The sequence below is a fragment of the Mytilus galloprovincialis genome, chromosome 1, assembly GCF_965363235.1.
Source record: "Mytilus galloprovincialis chromosome 1, xbMytGall1.hap1.1, whole genome shotgun sequence".
Classification (NCBI taxonomy): Eukaryota; Metazoa; Mollusca; class Bivalvia; order Mytilida; family Mytilidae; genus Mytilus; species Mytilus galloprovincialis.
In genome coordinates, this window is record NC_134838.1 from 113,386,518 (window position 1) to 113,405,180 (window position 18,663).

The 18,663-nt window shown below is 30.3% G+C and overlaps 1 protein-coding gene across 4 annotated transcripts in view; it reads right to left on the reverse strand.

Moving 5' to 3' along the window:
- Positions 1 to 18,663, reverse strand: part of LOC143052168 (uncharacterized) — a 42,445-nt gene that overhangs the window by 11,923 nt on the left and 11,859 nt on the right. For all 4 annotated transcript variants that reach the window (XM_076225128.1, XM_076225137.1, XM_076225144.1 and 1 more), the window contains 17 exons: positions 17,121 to 17,207; positions 14,774 to 14,897; positions 14,290 to 14,454; positions 13,556 to 13,783; positions 12,705 to 12,820; positions 11,948 to 11,987; positions 11,613 to 11,710; positions 11,066 to 11,177; positions 10,132 to 10,310; positions 9,659 to 9,769; positions 6,818 to 6,898; positions 6,402 to 6,525; positions 5,001 to 5,174; positions 4,418 to 4,642; positions 2,541 to 2,656; positions 1,880 to 1,946; positions 963 to 1,199 (listed from right to left, as the gene is read on the reverse strand). In XM_076225128.1, coding sequence (XP_076081243.1) covers positions 963 to 1,199; positions 1,880 to 1,946; positions 2,541 to 2,656; positions 4,418 to 4,642; positions 5,001 to 5,174; positions 6,402 to 6,525; positions 6,818 to 6,898; positions 9,659 to 9,769; positions 10,132 to 10,310; positions 11,066 to 11,177; positions 11,613 to 11,710; positions 11,948 to 11,987; positions 12,705 to 12,820; positions 13,556 to 13,783; positions 14,290 to 14,454; positions 14,774 to 14,897; positions 17,121 to 17,207 — 2,284 coding nt within the window. The remainder of the gene's footprint in view (positions 1 to 962; positions 1,200 to 1,879; positions 1,947 to 2,540; positions 2,657 to 4,417; positions 4,643 to 5,000; positions 5,175 to 6,401; positions 6,526 to 6,817; positions 6,899 to 9,658; positions 9,770 to 10,131; positions 10,311 to 11,065; positions 11,178 to 11,612; positions 11,711 to 11,947; positions 11,988 to 12,704; positions 12,821 to 13,555; positions 13,784 to 14,289; positions 14,455 to 14,773; positions 14,898 to 17,120; positions 17,208 to 18,663) is intronic.

Here is an 18,663-nt window from a genome sequence, read left to right on the forward strand (position 1 = left end):
AGGATGTTGGCATTCAAGGAATAAACCGTAAAAAAGGTACATAGTTCAATAGTAGCAGAAATAGATGTTCTGTATCTGTAATGTGGTACTCAAATAAATAAAGATTACATGAACCACTTGGAGCCAGTAATTGTAGTATTTATTTGAATAAAATCATTTGGAGCCAGTGTTGTAGTACTAACTTGAATAAAGATTACATGAACCACTTGGAGCCAGTAATTGTAGTATTTATTTGAATAAGATCATTTGGAGCCAGTGTTGTAGTACTAACTTGAATAAAGATTACATGAACCACTTGGAGCCAGTAATTAAGGGGGCTCCTGGGTATAAATCAAATTTTTTTTCTAATATAGGATTTCGCTATATTTTTTCATAAATGAACTTTATCATATACTTAAAAGAAAAATGAAATAAAAAGATGGGGTCACCGTTCATTTAAGCTCACGATCTGCCTTTGGAAGAAGCATACATTTTTGTTAACGTCCTTTTTTTCTGTTGAACTAATAGGAGAAATAGATGTAATATCGAAATAAAAAAATAACCTAATTACAGAAATCGCTTAAATTTTACAATTATTTAGTTTATGTACAGCTTATTTGGAAACAATAATAAAAAATATAGGTCACCGATGAGTTAAAAAAGATATTTCAAATTTAATGTCAAAAAATGGCATTTTTGCACCAAAGGGAGATAATTTAGAGCCTTTTCAATGATATAAACATTTTAAAAGTCATTTGGGGCCAAACCGAATCAATTTTTGGGGTTGATTTTTGTACCATATCTTAAAGTAATAACTAATAGTGTAATAAATAAAACTTGTAATGAAAAAATAAAGGTTTAATTTTTTGTTGAAATTTTGTACCCAGGAGCCACCTGAAAGAACTCACTTGAATAAAATCACTTGGAATCAGTATAATAGTATTCCCTTGAATAAAATCACTCTGAGCCAGTATTGTACTCACTTGAATAAAGATTACATGAATCACTGGGCATCAGTAATGTAGTATTTATATCTGGTTGTACTTTACTGAGATAACACATCTCTGTGCCTTGGCAGTATTCAAATGATTGACAATCAAACAGCTCTTCCAACAGACAGGCCACAGCACAATCATCTACGGCTACTCCTGTCAATGTCTCATCATTATGTTGGTAAATAACATTGTTTTTAAATAGACTAAAACTTTTTAGTGGTCTCCCTGAAGAAAAAAAAAACAAACAAATGACCTCTGTGATTAACATTGTTTTAAAATAACTGAATTTTAATTAAAACTATCTATTTTAAAATCTACTAACACTACTAAAATAGTTTGTCTATTAAAAAACTAAGTTTCTCTATCCTACATTTCCATTAGAGGAAAAAACAACATAAAAAGTTAATATGAGTAAAGCACTCTTAATTATTCCTGACCACATGCATTTCACCATTGGAATGAAGTATTGAGGCTCAATGAACACAAAACAACAGTTATTACCTAAATAAAGCAGGAGTATTTATACCATTTTAATTCATTTGATATTACTTATTTAGAATCTATATGTTTCAGTGAAATATTCAAAATACACAATTTTGCAAATATATTTTATCTATGAAAAGAAAATAAAGTTTTATAAATTATTGAGACAGCAACCAAAGAACACAAAACAACTTAGATAACCTCATCCCTTCATAACAGTCTATCAAATCAAAGAGAAAAAAATGTAAAAGATAATCATCATGAAAGTCCTTTTAAACCTTCAATATTTTTTTGGGGTTTTGGTGTATTGTCAGGTTTCTTTTTCCCCAACATATATGACACATTATCTTTTACACATTAAATACTTGAAAATTACAATACATATACAAGAAAATAATGGCATAAGCTCTTCATCTACTTACCACCTTGTGGAACGTTGGTCTGTTGTGAAATTGTATCCCTTATTGTCAATGCTGTGTAGGGTTTTATCTGAATCAGAAAAAAACACCTTGTCGTACTTTCTAAGAGAAGTCATAAAATAATTCAGTCAGCTACTGTCTGAGTATAGGTATGCTAGAAAGAATTTGCAACTGTGTGTGATAAAGCTTTTATATATGCGAAAGAACTTACATGTATAATATTGTGACAAAAGTTATTATCAATGTAGCAAAACTTATTACTATGTGTGACAGAATCTAATACTAGTGTGACAGAACTACATCTATGTGTAGCAGAACTTAAAACTTTATGTGCAACATAAATTATTACTATGTGTGACAGATTGTATTACTTAATATGTAATAGAAATTATTACTATGTATAACAGACATCATTATTACCTGGAAAGAAATTATAACTATGTCTAACAGAACTTAATTACAAGTGTGACAGAACTCATTACTATCAGAATTTATGACTATGTGTGACAGAACTTATTGCTATGTGTGACATAACTTATTACTAGTGTGACAGAACTTGTTATTATTTATGACAGAACTTTTTACTATCAAAATTTATAACTGTGCAAAACAGAACTTTATTATAACTTTAAATAATATGTGCCACAACTCAACAAGTACTTACTGTATCATTTATAGAAGGTATGTTAACTTTTAAGATCCCTGAGTAAACATCATTTTTCAGGTTAATATAGGCTGTATATAGGTCTGGACTTGGTATCACTGTAGCATTTTCTGTTCCTATAATGTAAGAATTCAGATTAATTTCAATATTCATGTCAATTAGGTTGTAAAAAGGTCTTCAGATGGTACAAATATAGGGTTTACTGTTCCTGTTCTGTCAGAATAAAGATGAACTTCGAATAAAGATGAACTTTAAGATTCGAGTCCTGTTTACAGACCTGTATATATTGTACAAGTCACTAGCAATCTGTGTAACTAATATTATCAGTAATTTTTACATTTATAAATAAGTTTCAATCCATAATGGTATACTTAAGTTATCATCCAAAATCTATGTGACTAGTCAAGGCCAACATTAAAAATATCTTTGTTTCCCCTCCCCGACTGAGGTTATCAGGGTATGGGTAGGTAGGTAGGCAAATTATTTTATTTTATTTCTTGATATAATTTTTCTATATTGAATTTTTACAAAATTCAACAGGTAAGATAAGTCAAGAAAAGTGGGGTATTCCCTGTATTCAGTGTAAACCCCAGTCTTCTGGTGTTAAAAACAGTATACAGGGACCTCCTTTTTTCTATTCATTTTATGGTCTGAAATCTACAAAAGCACACATTCTTCATGTGATAACAATGTTTAATGAAAGCAAGTGTTTCATTAGTTAAAAATCAAGCTTATTTCAAGTCTAACTTGATGCATAACTCAGAACAAAACAATTCCTGTGTTCACCAATTCATACCTTGATCATCAATTATGAGATGACAAAAAGATATGTTAGATACTTGGGAATTAAAATTCAATGAATACAAATTCTCAGTAGAAGTGAACATAATTCAGTTATGTTCAGTTACACCTGGATCATGCAGCTTGGTCAATTAATTCCTAAACAAAAGATTTGTATGTTTTTTCGAGTTCTAGAAAAAAAAACAAGGCTTCACTTATTCATGTTTTGTTGTTCCTAGACCTAGAATACTAATGAGTATTTACAAATTCAACTGATGCAGTTATAATGTAAAACGTGCCCTTTTGTAAATGACATGCCATAAATTGAAAAAAAAGCACATTTAACTGGATTTGTTTACACCAGAAATCAGGGATGTTCCCTGAAAGCAGGGAATTCACGTATCCAACATTTTCTGACTTGTGCCAAGCATGTTCGAAGTCAAAGACAAAAGTAAATTGATTTCAAAGCACGATTCAGAAACCATTTTTACTTAAGATTTTATCCTTTAAACAGGAACAGAGGTAAAAGACAAAGCAAATCAAGGTGCACTCAGTGGTTGAAAGATGCTTCAGACTTTTATTTTCAAATATCACATTTGCACGCAACACAAATCGTGTGGGCAGGCATTATGTTTGTTTTCCTTGATTCCGAATCATATAGACGCTTCAATGCAAAAATGCCTCGATTTAAAACGCTTGTTGACTACAGCATCGGAAAGGTATGACAAAAAACCAATGCACGTTTACATTCGGCAATCCTCGGTAGAATCCGCTAATCTCCTTCTATCCGTTAGATGAGGGTACGGAATCGGCCGAGTTGAGACAAATGTGCACGTTTACTACAGCATCGGAAAGATATCACTAAAAACCAACATAGCAAAAAAAAAACAAAAAAAATTTGGACAAGAATGGCCAATAAAATTTTTCGAGTCGCGGCGATTTTACCGGGTCGGTTGTGGGAGGGGAAACAAACAATATTTTATTTTTGGCCCAAGGACTATAAGTTCCTAGGGGATTAAAAAGTCAGGTATCTAGAAACATAAATTGTTACCATGAATACTTTCAAAACAAATGAAAACGAAACAAAACATGCTTACTTGAATAATGATCACAAATGGTTCCATTACTAACGAGTTCTCCGAATGCTACATGCTCTGTACTGATAAAACAATAATGTACTGATGAACAGATGTCAAAACTGTTACAAGGGAAACTCTTTGTCTGAACACAGGCATGAGCACAATCATCAGCTGTTGATATGTCTGTGAAAAAACCTGCAGATTTATGTGGCATCACCTTCCCTGCAATCTTTGTGAATTCAGCTAAAATGTAGAAATAGAAAAGGGATAGGATACAGTAATTAAGATGAATACAACTATCTCCTTTTCACAAAGGAAAGACTTCGATTTGAACTACTGACTAGTGACAGATTAAGCCAAACAAAATCTTGAAAGGGCTCAGAAGGAAGTCTTAATTACAAAATTTCATGTATATTTTACAGTTACATATGTAAATAAGTTTTTGTTCTTATCATTGTGCTGCATGGGTTTTTAAAGACTGTATTGACAAATTCTAAGATTTTATAATCTCGATCATTAAAATGATTTCTACCTAAAAATGGCGGTTTTGTCCATCAGTGTTGCTGTGACACAGATATCATCACATTAAAATGATACCTACCCAAAAATGGTGGTTTGTCCATCAGTGTTGCTGTGACGTAAATATTATCATCATCATGATCAATCCTAGCTTCTTGGACTCTAAGTGGAGAAACACCAGCAGCTTGACTGGTCTCTAATACAGTTAGTTCTACAAACATCTTCCTATTGATGTCAATATAGGGATGGAAAGGACCTAGTATGTAAAGGTAACACTCAAATATAAACTCCTTCATGTTACTGTAGATTTGTTTTTTCTTGAATATCAACTTTTCCCAGGATTGAGGAAAAATTAAATTTTCATAGATATTTGATTTCTTGGTTTGCTCAAAAGTCTGAATACATTTCTATTGATAAATTTGAATTTCATTTAAGTTTTAAATTTATGGTCCCCATTTACACAAAAATTGGTATACATGTACAAAAAATAATAATGAATCCACAGTATGTTGAATATAAGGTGGTATGGGAGTCTAAAATAAAAATGATAGAACTTGTTCATACTTTGCCAAAACGTAGTATCTATTGATATATGGTCAAAAATATGATAAAAATGACAGGTCACTGTACATTTTCTCAAGCTACAGGTTGTGACAAAATGACACATTTTTTATGGATTATACATATAAAAAAAAAACCATTTTGTGAATAAAAACTATACAAATGATAGAATTGTAAAATAAATTAGGAAAAGATCAGGTAACCATACGTTTTTTCCGGCTTAAATACAAAATAGGAAAATTCCATGTAGATTTCTTCAGAAAATGCAGTTTTAGAGTTACCTCCCCTTAAAATGCCAATTTTGAAAAACAACCAAAAATAATCTACACTTGTAAAAATATTAATATTTATAAGTCAATTCTTATAAATTGGTTCTTTTAAATGAAAATAAACACTAGATATCTGCATTCCTGCATCAAATTTTGCTAAGTTGATAGAAAATCTGAGCCTTAGATGCCGAAAGACACCCATACCACCTTAACTACAAAAGTAATTCATTCTAATATATTGGAGGAATAATAATAATATAACAGGAAGTATTGCTTTGATTTAAAACATGCATGGACAACGCTGAAAATAGGATGTTTATTTCTTCAACACGAATAAATGATGTATCAGTCCTGAGAGTAGAAACTGTCAACAGTTATTAATGCTAATTATGCAACTCACACTCTTGTATGTGATACATATGACTGTATGCAGATTTTCCTGAAATCGCAATAATTCATCTCAAATTTAAGTCCATTCTACAAAATAAGCAATAATAAATGCACACACTTATATCTGCATTTACAGTATATAAACTTTTCTTTTAAGTTTATAGATTCAGTTCAATAAAATGATCTTTTTGTTAATGGCTTAACAGCAGATTGATGCAAAATTATACTTATGGAAAGTAATAGGTAAGGAAAAGATAACTCACCAGGGAATTTGATTTGGAATCGATGCTGCTGTTTGTCTGTATAACATTTTTGAATGTCAAATACCATTATATCAGGGTGACTGACTTCAACGTTGAAAAAATTATAGGTCAAGAAGAGACCTTGCTGAAAAAATGTACATACTCTTAGACCTTCTGTTAAATACAACATTGAATCTTTAAAGACTTTCATAAATGAATTTTGAATCATTTCAAATGCAAAATCAAAACTATGTTTATGTTAATGTGGTTTTACCCTTCATGCTTTAAAATATTAAGATAAAAAAAACACAACAAAAATCAAGGTCAGATAGAATTGTCAAGCATTGCTCACTATCCAGAACCAAATCAAAGGCAACAATACCATGCATTCTTTCAGTAGTATATTAACAAACATCACTTAATTAATTCTACTTTACATCTACTATTGTAATATCTAATTTAACAGGAACAAATTGATTGATATCGGCATCGTCTTTTCCAACTTCTGTCCAACCACCCTGGAAAACAAATAATGTATTAGTTTAACTTAGTATACTGAATGATTTTCATCGTGATATCCACCAGAACTGTGAGTTTACCATTATTCATCTTACAAGAACTTTTTACAGCAAAAATGTGTTAAAGTTGAGGGAAATTCTTCTTTATATATTTCATGACCTTATCCTATGTACACAAAAAAATGCTGAAAATTGCATTTTTGATACATATGCAGTTCTCTACTTTGTATTTAAAGTCTGAATAAAGTCTTCAATATTGAGTCAGACATACATATAGTTAAAACTAATGCAGCATGTTGGAAACTACAATGAATACAAGTGAGTGAGATGGGGAGTATCTCTATACATTGCAAAAATTCTAATTTGCTGAAGTATAAATATTTAAGCAATTTCATATTTCCTCAAGTTATATAATATATATGCATTGACATACTGTAAAACCACTTATTTTTGTTTTTACATTTTATATGGGGTTTTGCCCTTTCTAGATGTCTTTGAAGTAAAAAAAAATCCAGATTTTCTAGTTTCCTGTTGTGACTTTTGGAGTTCCTCAAGGTTCTATACTTGGACCTTTATTGTTCCTCATTTATATAAATGACTTACCATTAACCCTAGAATATACAGAATCTGATCTATATGCTGATGATACAACTTTACATTTCTCATCTAAATCTATTGTAAATTTAAATATGTGTTTGAATAAAGACTTAGACAATGTTATTAAATGGTGTAAAGAAAATGATATGACGATAAATAGCAAGAAATCAAAATGTATGCTTGTTGGATCAGACAGAAAACTGGTAAACTGTAATGAATGTTTATGTGTTATATCACAAGATAATATCGCTTTAGATAATGTTGAAGTTGAAAAACTTCTCGGAATTCATATTGATAAAAACCTATCATGGTCAATTCAAATTGATAAAATATGCGAAACTATTTCAACCAGAATATATTTGTTAAAAAGGTTGAAACATTATTTACCATTAAAGGGTCTTAATCTTTTTTATAATAGCTATATATTACCCATTATTGACTACTGTTGTACAGTATGGGGTCTTACTACACACATTAATCTGGAGAGGATACATAAGCTCCAAAAACGTGCTGCAAGATTAGTTTTATCTGTTTCTTTTGATTTTCCATCAACAGTAATGTTTAAAAAACTTGCATGGATGACTATATTTACGAGGATACACTATTTTCAAGCTGTGTTAATGTTTAAGTGTATGAATGGTCTAGCACCTGACTATCTATCTATTAAATTTACTGCTTGTGCTGATCTTGATAATTATTGTCTGAGGTCGACAACATCAGGACTTCTTCATGTACCAAGACCTAATTCTGATTTTTTAAAAAGAACATTTAAATATTCTGGTCTTATTACCTGGAATAATTTACCAAATAATATTAAAGAAATAGATAATTTAGATACATTTAAGACCAACTGTTCAAACTATTTTCTAACTGAACAGAATAAAGATGCACCGAACTAATGCATATCTTTTCTTCTACTGAATTCATATATGTGCTTATTCAATATTTAAGCTGCTATATTTAACTGTATTATGTATTTAATTTTGTATGTATTTTTGTCCGTTTTCTATTTGTATAAATAGTTTTTGAAGGCCTCATGGAAGATTAACATGTAATTGTTAAATGTGTTACCTTCGTTAAATAAAGAATTTTATTTATTATTATTTATTTATTCCTTAATGCATTTACAAGACGGAAGATCCATGCTTTATATATTCACAACAAGAATGTGTCCCAAGTACACGTATGCCCCACTCAAACTTTCATTTTCAATGTTCAGTGGATCGTGAAATTGGGATAAAAGCTCTAATTTGGTATTAAAATTTGAAAGATCATATCATAGGGAACATGTGTACTTAGTTTCAAGTGGATTGGACTTCAACTTCATCAAAAACTACCTTGATCAAAAACTTTAACCTGAAGCGGGACGAACGGACGGAGGAACGGACGGACGAACGAACAAATGGACCCACAGACCAGAAAATACAATGCCCCTCTACTATCGTAGGTGGGGCATAAAAATGTGTATTTGAGTTATTATTCTTATCATGACTGTCACAAAAAATAAAACACTAAAGAAAACAAGACAATCTCAAGAGTCTGAATCGTTCACCTGTTTATCAAAGGTTAGCAAACTTGATTAACAAATTGTGTAAAATTGTCTTTAAAGGACAATTACTCCTTAAGGGTCAATTGACAATTTTGGTCATATAAACTTTTTTGTAGATCTTACTTTGCTGAACATTATTGCTGTTTACAGTTAATATCTATCTATAGTAATATACAAGATAATGACAAAAAACTGCAAAATGTCCTTCAAGCTACAAATTCAGTGACAGTGACCCAACAATGGGTTGTTTGATTCATCTGAAAATTTCAGGACTGATAGATTTTGACCAATTGAACAATATGACCCCTGTCATAATTGCTTTATAAGCTTTAGTTTTTGAGATATAAGCCAAATACTGCATTTGACCCCTATGTTCTATTTTAAGCAATGGCGGCCATTTTTGTTGATGGATGAAAACTTTGGATATAAGTTATAAACTATAAACCCTAAGGAACATTAAGTTAAAGTTTGAAGGTATTTGGCGAAGTAGTTTCAGAGGAGAAGATTTTTGAAATAGTTTAGGACGACAGACAGCAGACGCCAAGTGATGGAATAAGCTCATATAGCTAACAATGAGTTGGTTTTGAGTATATCTGGTGATCGTCACTACTTACTGTTAAGAAATAATACTCTAGTATAGCAGGATGTGAACCATTGAGTCCAGGCATGGTATAACTCTGTATCATTCCCAGAAATACATCACATAATAAATTCCTCACAGTTTTCTGTTGATAGACAAATAGTAATAAACTCCTCTTCTGCCAAGTTCTGGTTTATGATAGTTGAACTTTTCCTTGTAAATTTTCATCATGAAATATGAGATGGCTTTGAATTGTTCCAATATATATGTATTTCTTGTGTGAAAAAATATCACTGATTTTTTAGAAGGAGATCATTATTCATATTATTACTGCCTTTAAAGGAAAAATATTTTATTTCTATAGTACATAATATGTAAATAATTATTGTTGAAAGATAAATTGAAATATTTTTCATTTGGTTAACAAGTAAAACAAAAATTGCCAGAACATTGCTATTCATATAAATTTTACAAACTTTTTACAATAAAATTAGACATTATTTGTACCTGTCCTACATATCTTGTTTTTGTATTTAAGTGGAATAGTTCTATTGGACTTTTCATTTTAATCACATAAGCTTTGTCTTTCATGTACTCTTGTGAATTGAGTTCTGAGTCAAGTTGGCCTGGTGTGATTGGTGATATAGTACAGTTCTCATAATACTTGTCTATTACATACTGGAGACCTATAAAAAACATATATCAGGTAAAATTCAAACAAGGACATAATGTATCATGTATTTCTAAATTATTTGGGAAACAAATTTAACAGGATTTAGCACTTGAATTGTTTCCAAAGAATACTAAAAATGTAGTTATATTCAGTCCCTTATTTCAAGGAAGAATCCCAAATATGCATACAATCTCTAAATATGATATAGTAATGTTGTTGCTGGAGATATCAAACAATTTCTATTATATTCCATTATTTCCAAGGTAGGAGTTGATCCCCAGTCTCCTTCAAATAAAATAAGTCTATGATTCTAAATAAGATATGACTGAAATATATGTGTGCCCTCAAATGATATTAGTTAATACGTAATTTGGCCACGTATAGTACACATCCCCTCCCCCCCCCCAAAAAAAAAAGAAAAGTTGAAAAAAAAGTTGAAACAGGAATGTGTCCAAAGTGTCCACAGATGCCCCATCTACACTATCATTTTCTATGTTCAAGTGACTGTGAAAATGGGGTAAAAACTCTAATTTGGCATTAAAATTAGAAAGATCATATCATAGGGAACATGTGTGCTAACTTTCAAGTTGATTGGACTTCAACTTTATCAAAAACTACCTCGACTAAAACGTTTAACCTGAAGAGGGATAGACTGACAAATGGAAGGAAGGAAGGAAGGACAAACAGACGCACAGACCAGAAAAAATAATGCCCATAAATGGGGCATAAAAACTTAATGTTGATTTTATATATAGATGATAAAATTACCTGTGCTAAAGTCATGTATTATAGTCATTGGGTTGATGGAGTAGAATGGTGGCACACCTTTAGAATCATGGTAGTCATATCGAGCCAATTTGAGGCTTGAGTCATACCATACCTATAACAATATAAAAATATGGTGTTATTGTCAATCACCCATCAGAAGTTGCAGATTTCACATAAATTTCGAAGTTGATATACTGGTGGCAGTCATAACAGTCTCAGTTTTTCAATTTCTACAAATGTTATGACAGACACAACCAGATTCTATTTGAGTCATGCTATATCTATAACAATATAAAAACTGAAACAGTGAGTGACCTCATGAAAGGATCCAAACTAGAAGGTCTCCAGGTCAACAAATAACTGTTAGTTCAGAATTCAGTTATTTACAGAGACAACACAACTTTTTAAATGACTGATAAAAAAGGGTAAATATATTGGAAACTGAACATGATTTTATAAATTTAATCACTAGATGAAGTAATAACTTATTCCAGTCAATCCCAATGTCAAAGTAATGGCTAAAATTACCATTAACTGAGATATTCACCTTGCTGACATAAACCTGGTTCAAATTTGGAATAACTACTTCTTGAGTGTACGAGATCTGACCACTGATCTTTGGCATAATCGTAGGTTTGGCGGCACCTGAAATTTTAAGATTTATATTAAAATATACCCTTGCACAGTAATACTATAGCTATTTTGCAACTTAATTTTATCTAGAATTATGTCACTTCAATCCTTTATTTATTCATTTCAGTTTTTGCCAGTCACTTTAATTTTCAAATTTTCAAAGGCCTGTTATTTAGTATTTTATATATTTGTTGAACAATTTTTAAGATTTGAAGAGCTACTGGAGTTTTGTTTATCATTGACACTCACCAAACTCTACAGATGTATCAACAGCAAGATAGTACAACATCTGAAAAATATAAAAACATCATTCATTTACTTGTAATTTTCTTAAATTCTTCATTATCTGCCTAAAGTTTAACAATCTAACTCATAACCTCCCTGTATTTAACAATCAAATTCTGCATACCAGCAAAGCTGTTTCATATCATATCTAACAGAATGTTTGTTCAAGCTGAATGTAAAATATTGTGTTATATGCAGATGGGCATTTCAAAGGATGTGAGTAAAATATTTTCACAAAATTCATAGAACAAATGAATTATTATTTCTACCTTCATTCAAACCACATGTCATGCTAGGCCTCTAATCACCTATTTGCCACTTATTCAGGTGCTAACAATACAATTTTCCAAATTTTAGGTATGAACCTTGACCTAAATTTCATTACATTTTTGCTTGAGAGCACTTACAATGCAAATTTCCATATAACTTATATTTCCAGGGGGCATAACTCAATAAATTTGTTTGTTTGGAACAGATTTTTGAACTTGTTTTGAGACTCATATACTTTTCCTAATATCTGGGTTGAATCGTATGAATGAAAGAATTTAAAAGAAAGGACACACTGATACATATATAGACAGACTAATGGTATTTCTATGTCCATTGCTCTGTACTGCTCAGGGGACTTAAGTATGTTAAAAGGGAGATCATCAAAAATCAAGAAGACAAAAACTTCATTCATCCTTTGTAAAAAGACATTTGACTATTAATACATCCATACCTCCTGATTATCCATTTCTACTTGTATTTGAAACTTTTTACCATAGACTGCTAATCTTAATGCCTGATAAGCTTGTAGTATGGTCTTTTCTGGTATTCTGGGACCATTCACTGTTCCTATAAATGAAATCTTTACTTACATTTTAGACATAATCATTCTATTTCAGTTATGTTTGGTGAAAGTGTTGCTGCTGATAAGTTTAGTTTTAAGTTACTGATTTGGCTTGAGATAAGTATTTCAACTGGGATAAAGAAAAAAAGAAATAAAAAGGTGAACAGTCCACCAGATGCTGACAAACAGAAAATGAGATAAAAAAAACATTGCAAATACTAAAATCTACAATATTGTAACCCAAAGAAATCTTTAAACTATTTCATCATTTCAAGGCAATGCAAGTTGCAGTACTATGAAACAGTAGAAGTGATACAAAAGTACGTTCCTTTTGATCTGTGGTACAGTTTAGAAAATTTATTGATTTATGTGAAACAACTCAGCTCAGCTAATTTTTCATTTTTTTTTTTTTTTAAAGCATTTAACAAGATACAGCATCTCATATTTATTTCAAACTTTTATAATTTTATTTTTTAGTCACACTTTTAATACATTTTTTCCAATTATATTACTTACAAAATATGAGACTTTGCACAACAAAGAATTGAGATTGTCTTGGTGATATAGAAGAACATTAGTTTACTTTAAGGAAGTGTTAGAGTATAAATAAAAATTATTAGAATTGTGTATGCTAAAACGCTAAAATGTAGTGTATGTCAAGCTCATAAATGATAACAAGTATCAGTCACTTTGTAAACAAATAAAAAAAACAAACAATAACAATGAATAAAAAGACGTACTTGAAAAGTGCCCACACACGTTGCTTGTTTGTGTCTTTAATCCATCAGAGACATGTTTTTGATTGAGTCTACATGTTTTCTGTGGGTCTTGTTGACAAAAGTCAAAGCTGTTACATGTAAAGTTTACATTTATACACAGATCAGCACACTGCATTGGAGTCAGGACATTACCAATATACATAGTTCCTTGATCTATTACTTCTATATTACCAACATAATTAAATTGAGCTGAAAAATAAAATAATGAAATGTTTTAGGATGTATAAACTAAAGGCTATCAAGAGCCTGTGTTGCTCACCTGTATCAACTGTTGTTTTAGAAACCATGTAAAATAAGGTTAAAATCAAAATAAATAGTATAAGATTTTAGAGAAGATTTTTGTAAAGATTAACAGACAAACACCAAGTGATGAGAAAAGCTAAATTGGCCCATTGAGCCAGGTGACCTAAAATTAAAAATTATTTTAGATTATTTGCTTTTCTGTTATACGTACAGAAAGCAGTAAGAATTTAAAAAAAATTTAAGTGACCTCAAATTGTTGGTAAATAATTAGCTTTTCTATTTGGACCTGCAGAGGGCATAGCATCATATATGATTCAAATTAACAAAAAAATGCATACAAGTGATGTTATATTATAAAGCATGATTTCTTGTAAAATAAAATCATTTTATGTCTAAATTAGACTGAAAATGATTTTATTTTATAATGACCTAAACTATATAACAAACCTTACATGTGGCAGGAGTACGGTCAAGTAAAGAAGCATGTATATACACATCAGCATAATCTATATCGATCCTTAAATTCTGTAATCTGGTTATTTCTATTCCCATAGTCTCTGCTAACTTTACGCGGGCCAACTCTAATGTTGCTGTATGTCTGTCTATAGCCAATCTACCTAAAGTTAAGTGATAATAATTGTATCATAAACTTCAAATATAAAGGGTTCCTGTTTATTTTGTATCTAGAATTATATTGAAAATACATTAAAAATATAAGAGTTTGATGATAAAACTGAACGTTGATGTCTGAAAATTGAAAGCTTATTCAAATTGACTTTATAAAAACTATCCGCAGGCCAACCTTTAAGCATGTTTTGATCTTCATTTAGGATCAAATTTACTTGGAAATACAAATCATCAGTTATCCCTTATGTCATCAATCATCAGTAATCCCTTATGTCATCAATCTCCATGAAGATTAATATAAACATTTACCTGGCAATCTGAGATTAAAATTCAACTTGGACATATCATTGTAGCATGAAGACACATCAAATACAGAGAGATCAGGATTATTATCATCAAAGTCATAAAACTGTATGGTCTCTGAAAAACCAACCTGAAAAATAACATATCATAAAACTGTATGGTTTCTGAAAAACCAACCTGAAAAATAACATATCATAAAACTGTATGGTCTCTGAATAACCAACCTGAAAAATAACATATCATAAAACTGTATGGTCTCTGAAAACCCAACCTGAAAAATAACATATCATAAAACTGTATTGTTTCTGAAAAACCAACCTGAAAAATAACATATCATAAAACTGTATGGTCTCTGAATAACCAACCTGAAAAATAACATATCATAAAACTGTATTGTTTCTGAAAAACCAACCTGAAAAATAACATATCATAAAACTGTATTGTTTCTGAATAACCAACCTGAAAAATAACATATCATAAAACTGTATGGTTTCTGAAAAACCAACCTGAAAAATAACATATCATAAAACTGTATGGTCTCTGAATAACCAACCTGAAAAATAACATATCATAAAACTGTATTGTTTCTGAATAACCAACCTGAAAAATAACATATCATAAAACTGTATTGTTTCTGAAAAACCAACCTGAAAAATAACATATCATAAAACTGTATGGTCTCTGAATAACCAACCTGAAAAATAACATATCATAAAACTGTATTGTTTCTGAAAAACCAACCTGAAAAATAACATATCATAAAACTGTATTGTTTCTGAATAACCAACCTGAAAAATAACATATCATAAAACTGTATTGTTTCTGAAAACCAACCTGAAAAATAACATATCATAAAACTGTATGGTCTCTGAATAACCAACCTGAAAAATAACATATCATAAAACTGTATTGTCTCTGAATAACCAACCTGAAAAAGAACATATCATAAAACTGTATTGTTTCTGAAAAACCAACCTGAAAATTTACATACATTAAAGACTCATTGGTGGCCTTCAGTTGTTTTCTGCTCTTTGGTTGGTTTGTTGTCTCTTTGACACATTCCCCATTTTCAGTCTCAATTTTATTAACACTGAGCCTACTTCATTTTTAGTTGTTGTCTTTATCAAACTTTACTTTATTCATTTTGTGTGATACTAACTCTTTAAACTAAAACTAATTGCACAGGTTACTAATTCTAGAAAATAATAAAGAAATATAGAAATTTAAATCTGGAGTTATCTTTCTTTTCATTTTCTTAAGTTTCAGGAGTCACAAAATAAGAAATATATGTTTTAAAATAGGAAAATTCGCAAGGGTTCCACGGAACCCAGTGTCTCGCCTACTTTTGCTGTTAATCGCAGACTCAACAAAAATGAGGAAAAACATCAATAAAAATTTCCCTCTCGATACTGTCTTTTGATTGAAAGAAGCTTCCAAGTTTGGTAAAAAATCCAGGATAGTTTATGAATCTAATAAATGTTTTATAAACTTTAACTGCAGACTGTATGTAATGTTAACTGGAAGAAAAACTAAGTCCATTTATAAGTAAAATACGGAAAAAGTGAATTTTTTTTTACAAAATTTCCTTCTTGATACTATCTTATGATCATAAACAAGCTTCTGTCCAAGTTTGGTACAAATCAAGGACAGTTTATGAAAGTTATTAAAATTTTAAAAACTTTAACCACAGAGTGAATGTAATGTTTCCTCGCAAAAAAAACTAAGTCCATTTATAAGTAAAATACGGAAAAGTGGAAATTCATTTTTACAAAATTTTCTTCTTGATACTATCTTATGATCATAAACAAGCTTCTGTCCAAGTTTGGTACAAATCAAGGATAGTTTATGAAAGTTATTAAAATTTTAAAAACTTTAACCACAGAGTGAATGTAATGTTTCCTCGCAGAAAAACTAAGTCCATTTATAAGTAAAATACGGAAAAAATGGAATTTTATTTTTACAAAATTTACTTCTGGATACTTTCTTATGATCATAAACAAGCTTCTGTCCAAGTTTGGTAGAAATTCAGTATAGTTTAAGAAAGTTATTAAAATTTCAAAAACTTTAACCACAGAGTGAATATTTGTGGACGCCGCCGACGACGACGACGCCGACGACGACGGAATGTAGGATCGCTTAGTCTCGCTTTTTCGACTAAAGTCGAAGGCTCGACAAAAATGGTTCACATTACAGCCTGTAAATGCCTTCTATCTGTATTGAGAAAGAATTTTTTTAACACAAAAAACACAATTTCTCCATTAAAAGACAAGTTAAGGAATCCTTTAATTAATGTAGGTCTAGATACTTAACCATTTCATGTCATTTTCATATGTATCATATTATCATAGCTTACTGAATCAGCAAGTAATGTCATCATAACTGGTACAACTGTTGGAACATCTTGACCATTCTCTGGATAAATAGTTAAACCACAATCAGTCTACAAAACAGGGCAGAAAACCTGAAAATTTTATAAACTATACACAAGTCATAAACAAGCTTCTGGCCAAGTTTTGTACAATTCCAGGATAGTTTAAGAAAGTTATTAAAATTTTAAAAACTTTAACCACAGAGTGAATGTAATGTTTTCTGGCAGAAAAAACTATAAGTATAATACGGAAAAAATGTAATTTTATTTTTAAAAAATTACTTCTGGATACTATCTTCTGATCATAAACAAGCTTCTGATCAAGTTTCATACAATTCCAGGATAGTTTAAGAAAGTTATTAAATTTTTTAAAACTTTAACCACAGAGTGAATGTAATGTTTCCTGGCAGAAAAAACTATAAGTATAATACGGAAAAAACGTAATTTCATTTTTAAAAAATTTACTTCTGGATATTATCTTCTGATCATAAACAAGCTTTTGGCCAAGATTCGTACAATTCCAGGATAGTTTAAGAAAGTTATTAAAATTTAAAAAAAACTTTAACCACAGAGTGAATGTAATGGTTCCTGGTAGAAAAACTAAGTTCATTTATAAGTCAAATACAGAAATCAAAGAGCTGAATAGCTCTGAGGGGAAAGACGGCCCTTGTTTCTATTTAATTATTCTTTTTGGAAAAGGGGGAGGTATTTTTTGATAGTCTTCATATAAAGAATGAAAAAAGAGAACAGCTAGAACATGTAGAAAGGTTGACAATATTGAAATCAATACCAATGGAAGAGATCTGCATCTTCTAAATCGTAACATTTGATTAAAGTAGATAGTTAATTATCTAAAATTCAACTGAATTCTGTCATTTCACAACAACTACAATATTTTTTGAAATCTTGATTGTGTACCACTGAACTGCAGGCTAGGGCCATTTTCCATTTTTTGAGACAGTACTCTTGGATTTTTAATTTTTTTCTTAAGAAAGTGTGGACTGAAAAATCTATTCAGTTTTAAATTTCCATTGACAAAGTTCGCAGTTACAACTCTCATCACAGGGAAACAGGTACTAATAAAAAAACCAATATGATTGATGTAAACTGTGTGAAGCTTGTTTCCAAATCCTAAATTTGAAATATTTGTAAATTTCATGAATTAATAGGTTGAAACTACAAAATGCAACATTTTTAATTTTTTTAATTTTTTTTTTACCATTACAATGATTATGTTGGTACACAAAAATTTTGTTTTAATAGAAGACTACTTATCCAATGAAATGTCACATTTTAAGTGTTTAAATACATTAACTTTTATTTTAGTGGATAATTACTCATCAGTTGAGATGCTTCTGAATTGGAGGAAGATTCTCAAAACAGAATTTTTACAGAAAAAAATCAATAAAATCGTTTCTCTCCCCTATCTCATGTAACCCCATGATCTTTGTTTACTTTGAAAGTTGCTGACCTACAAATTAAAGAATTGCATGTTGATGTTTGAATCATCTACAGCAAACAATATTAT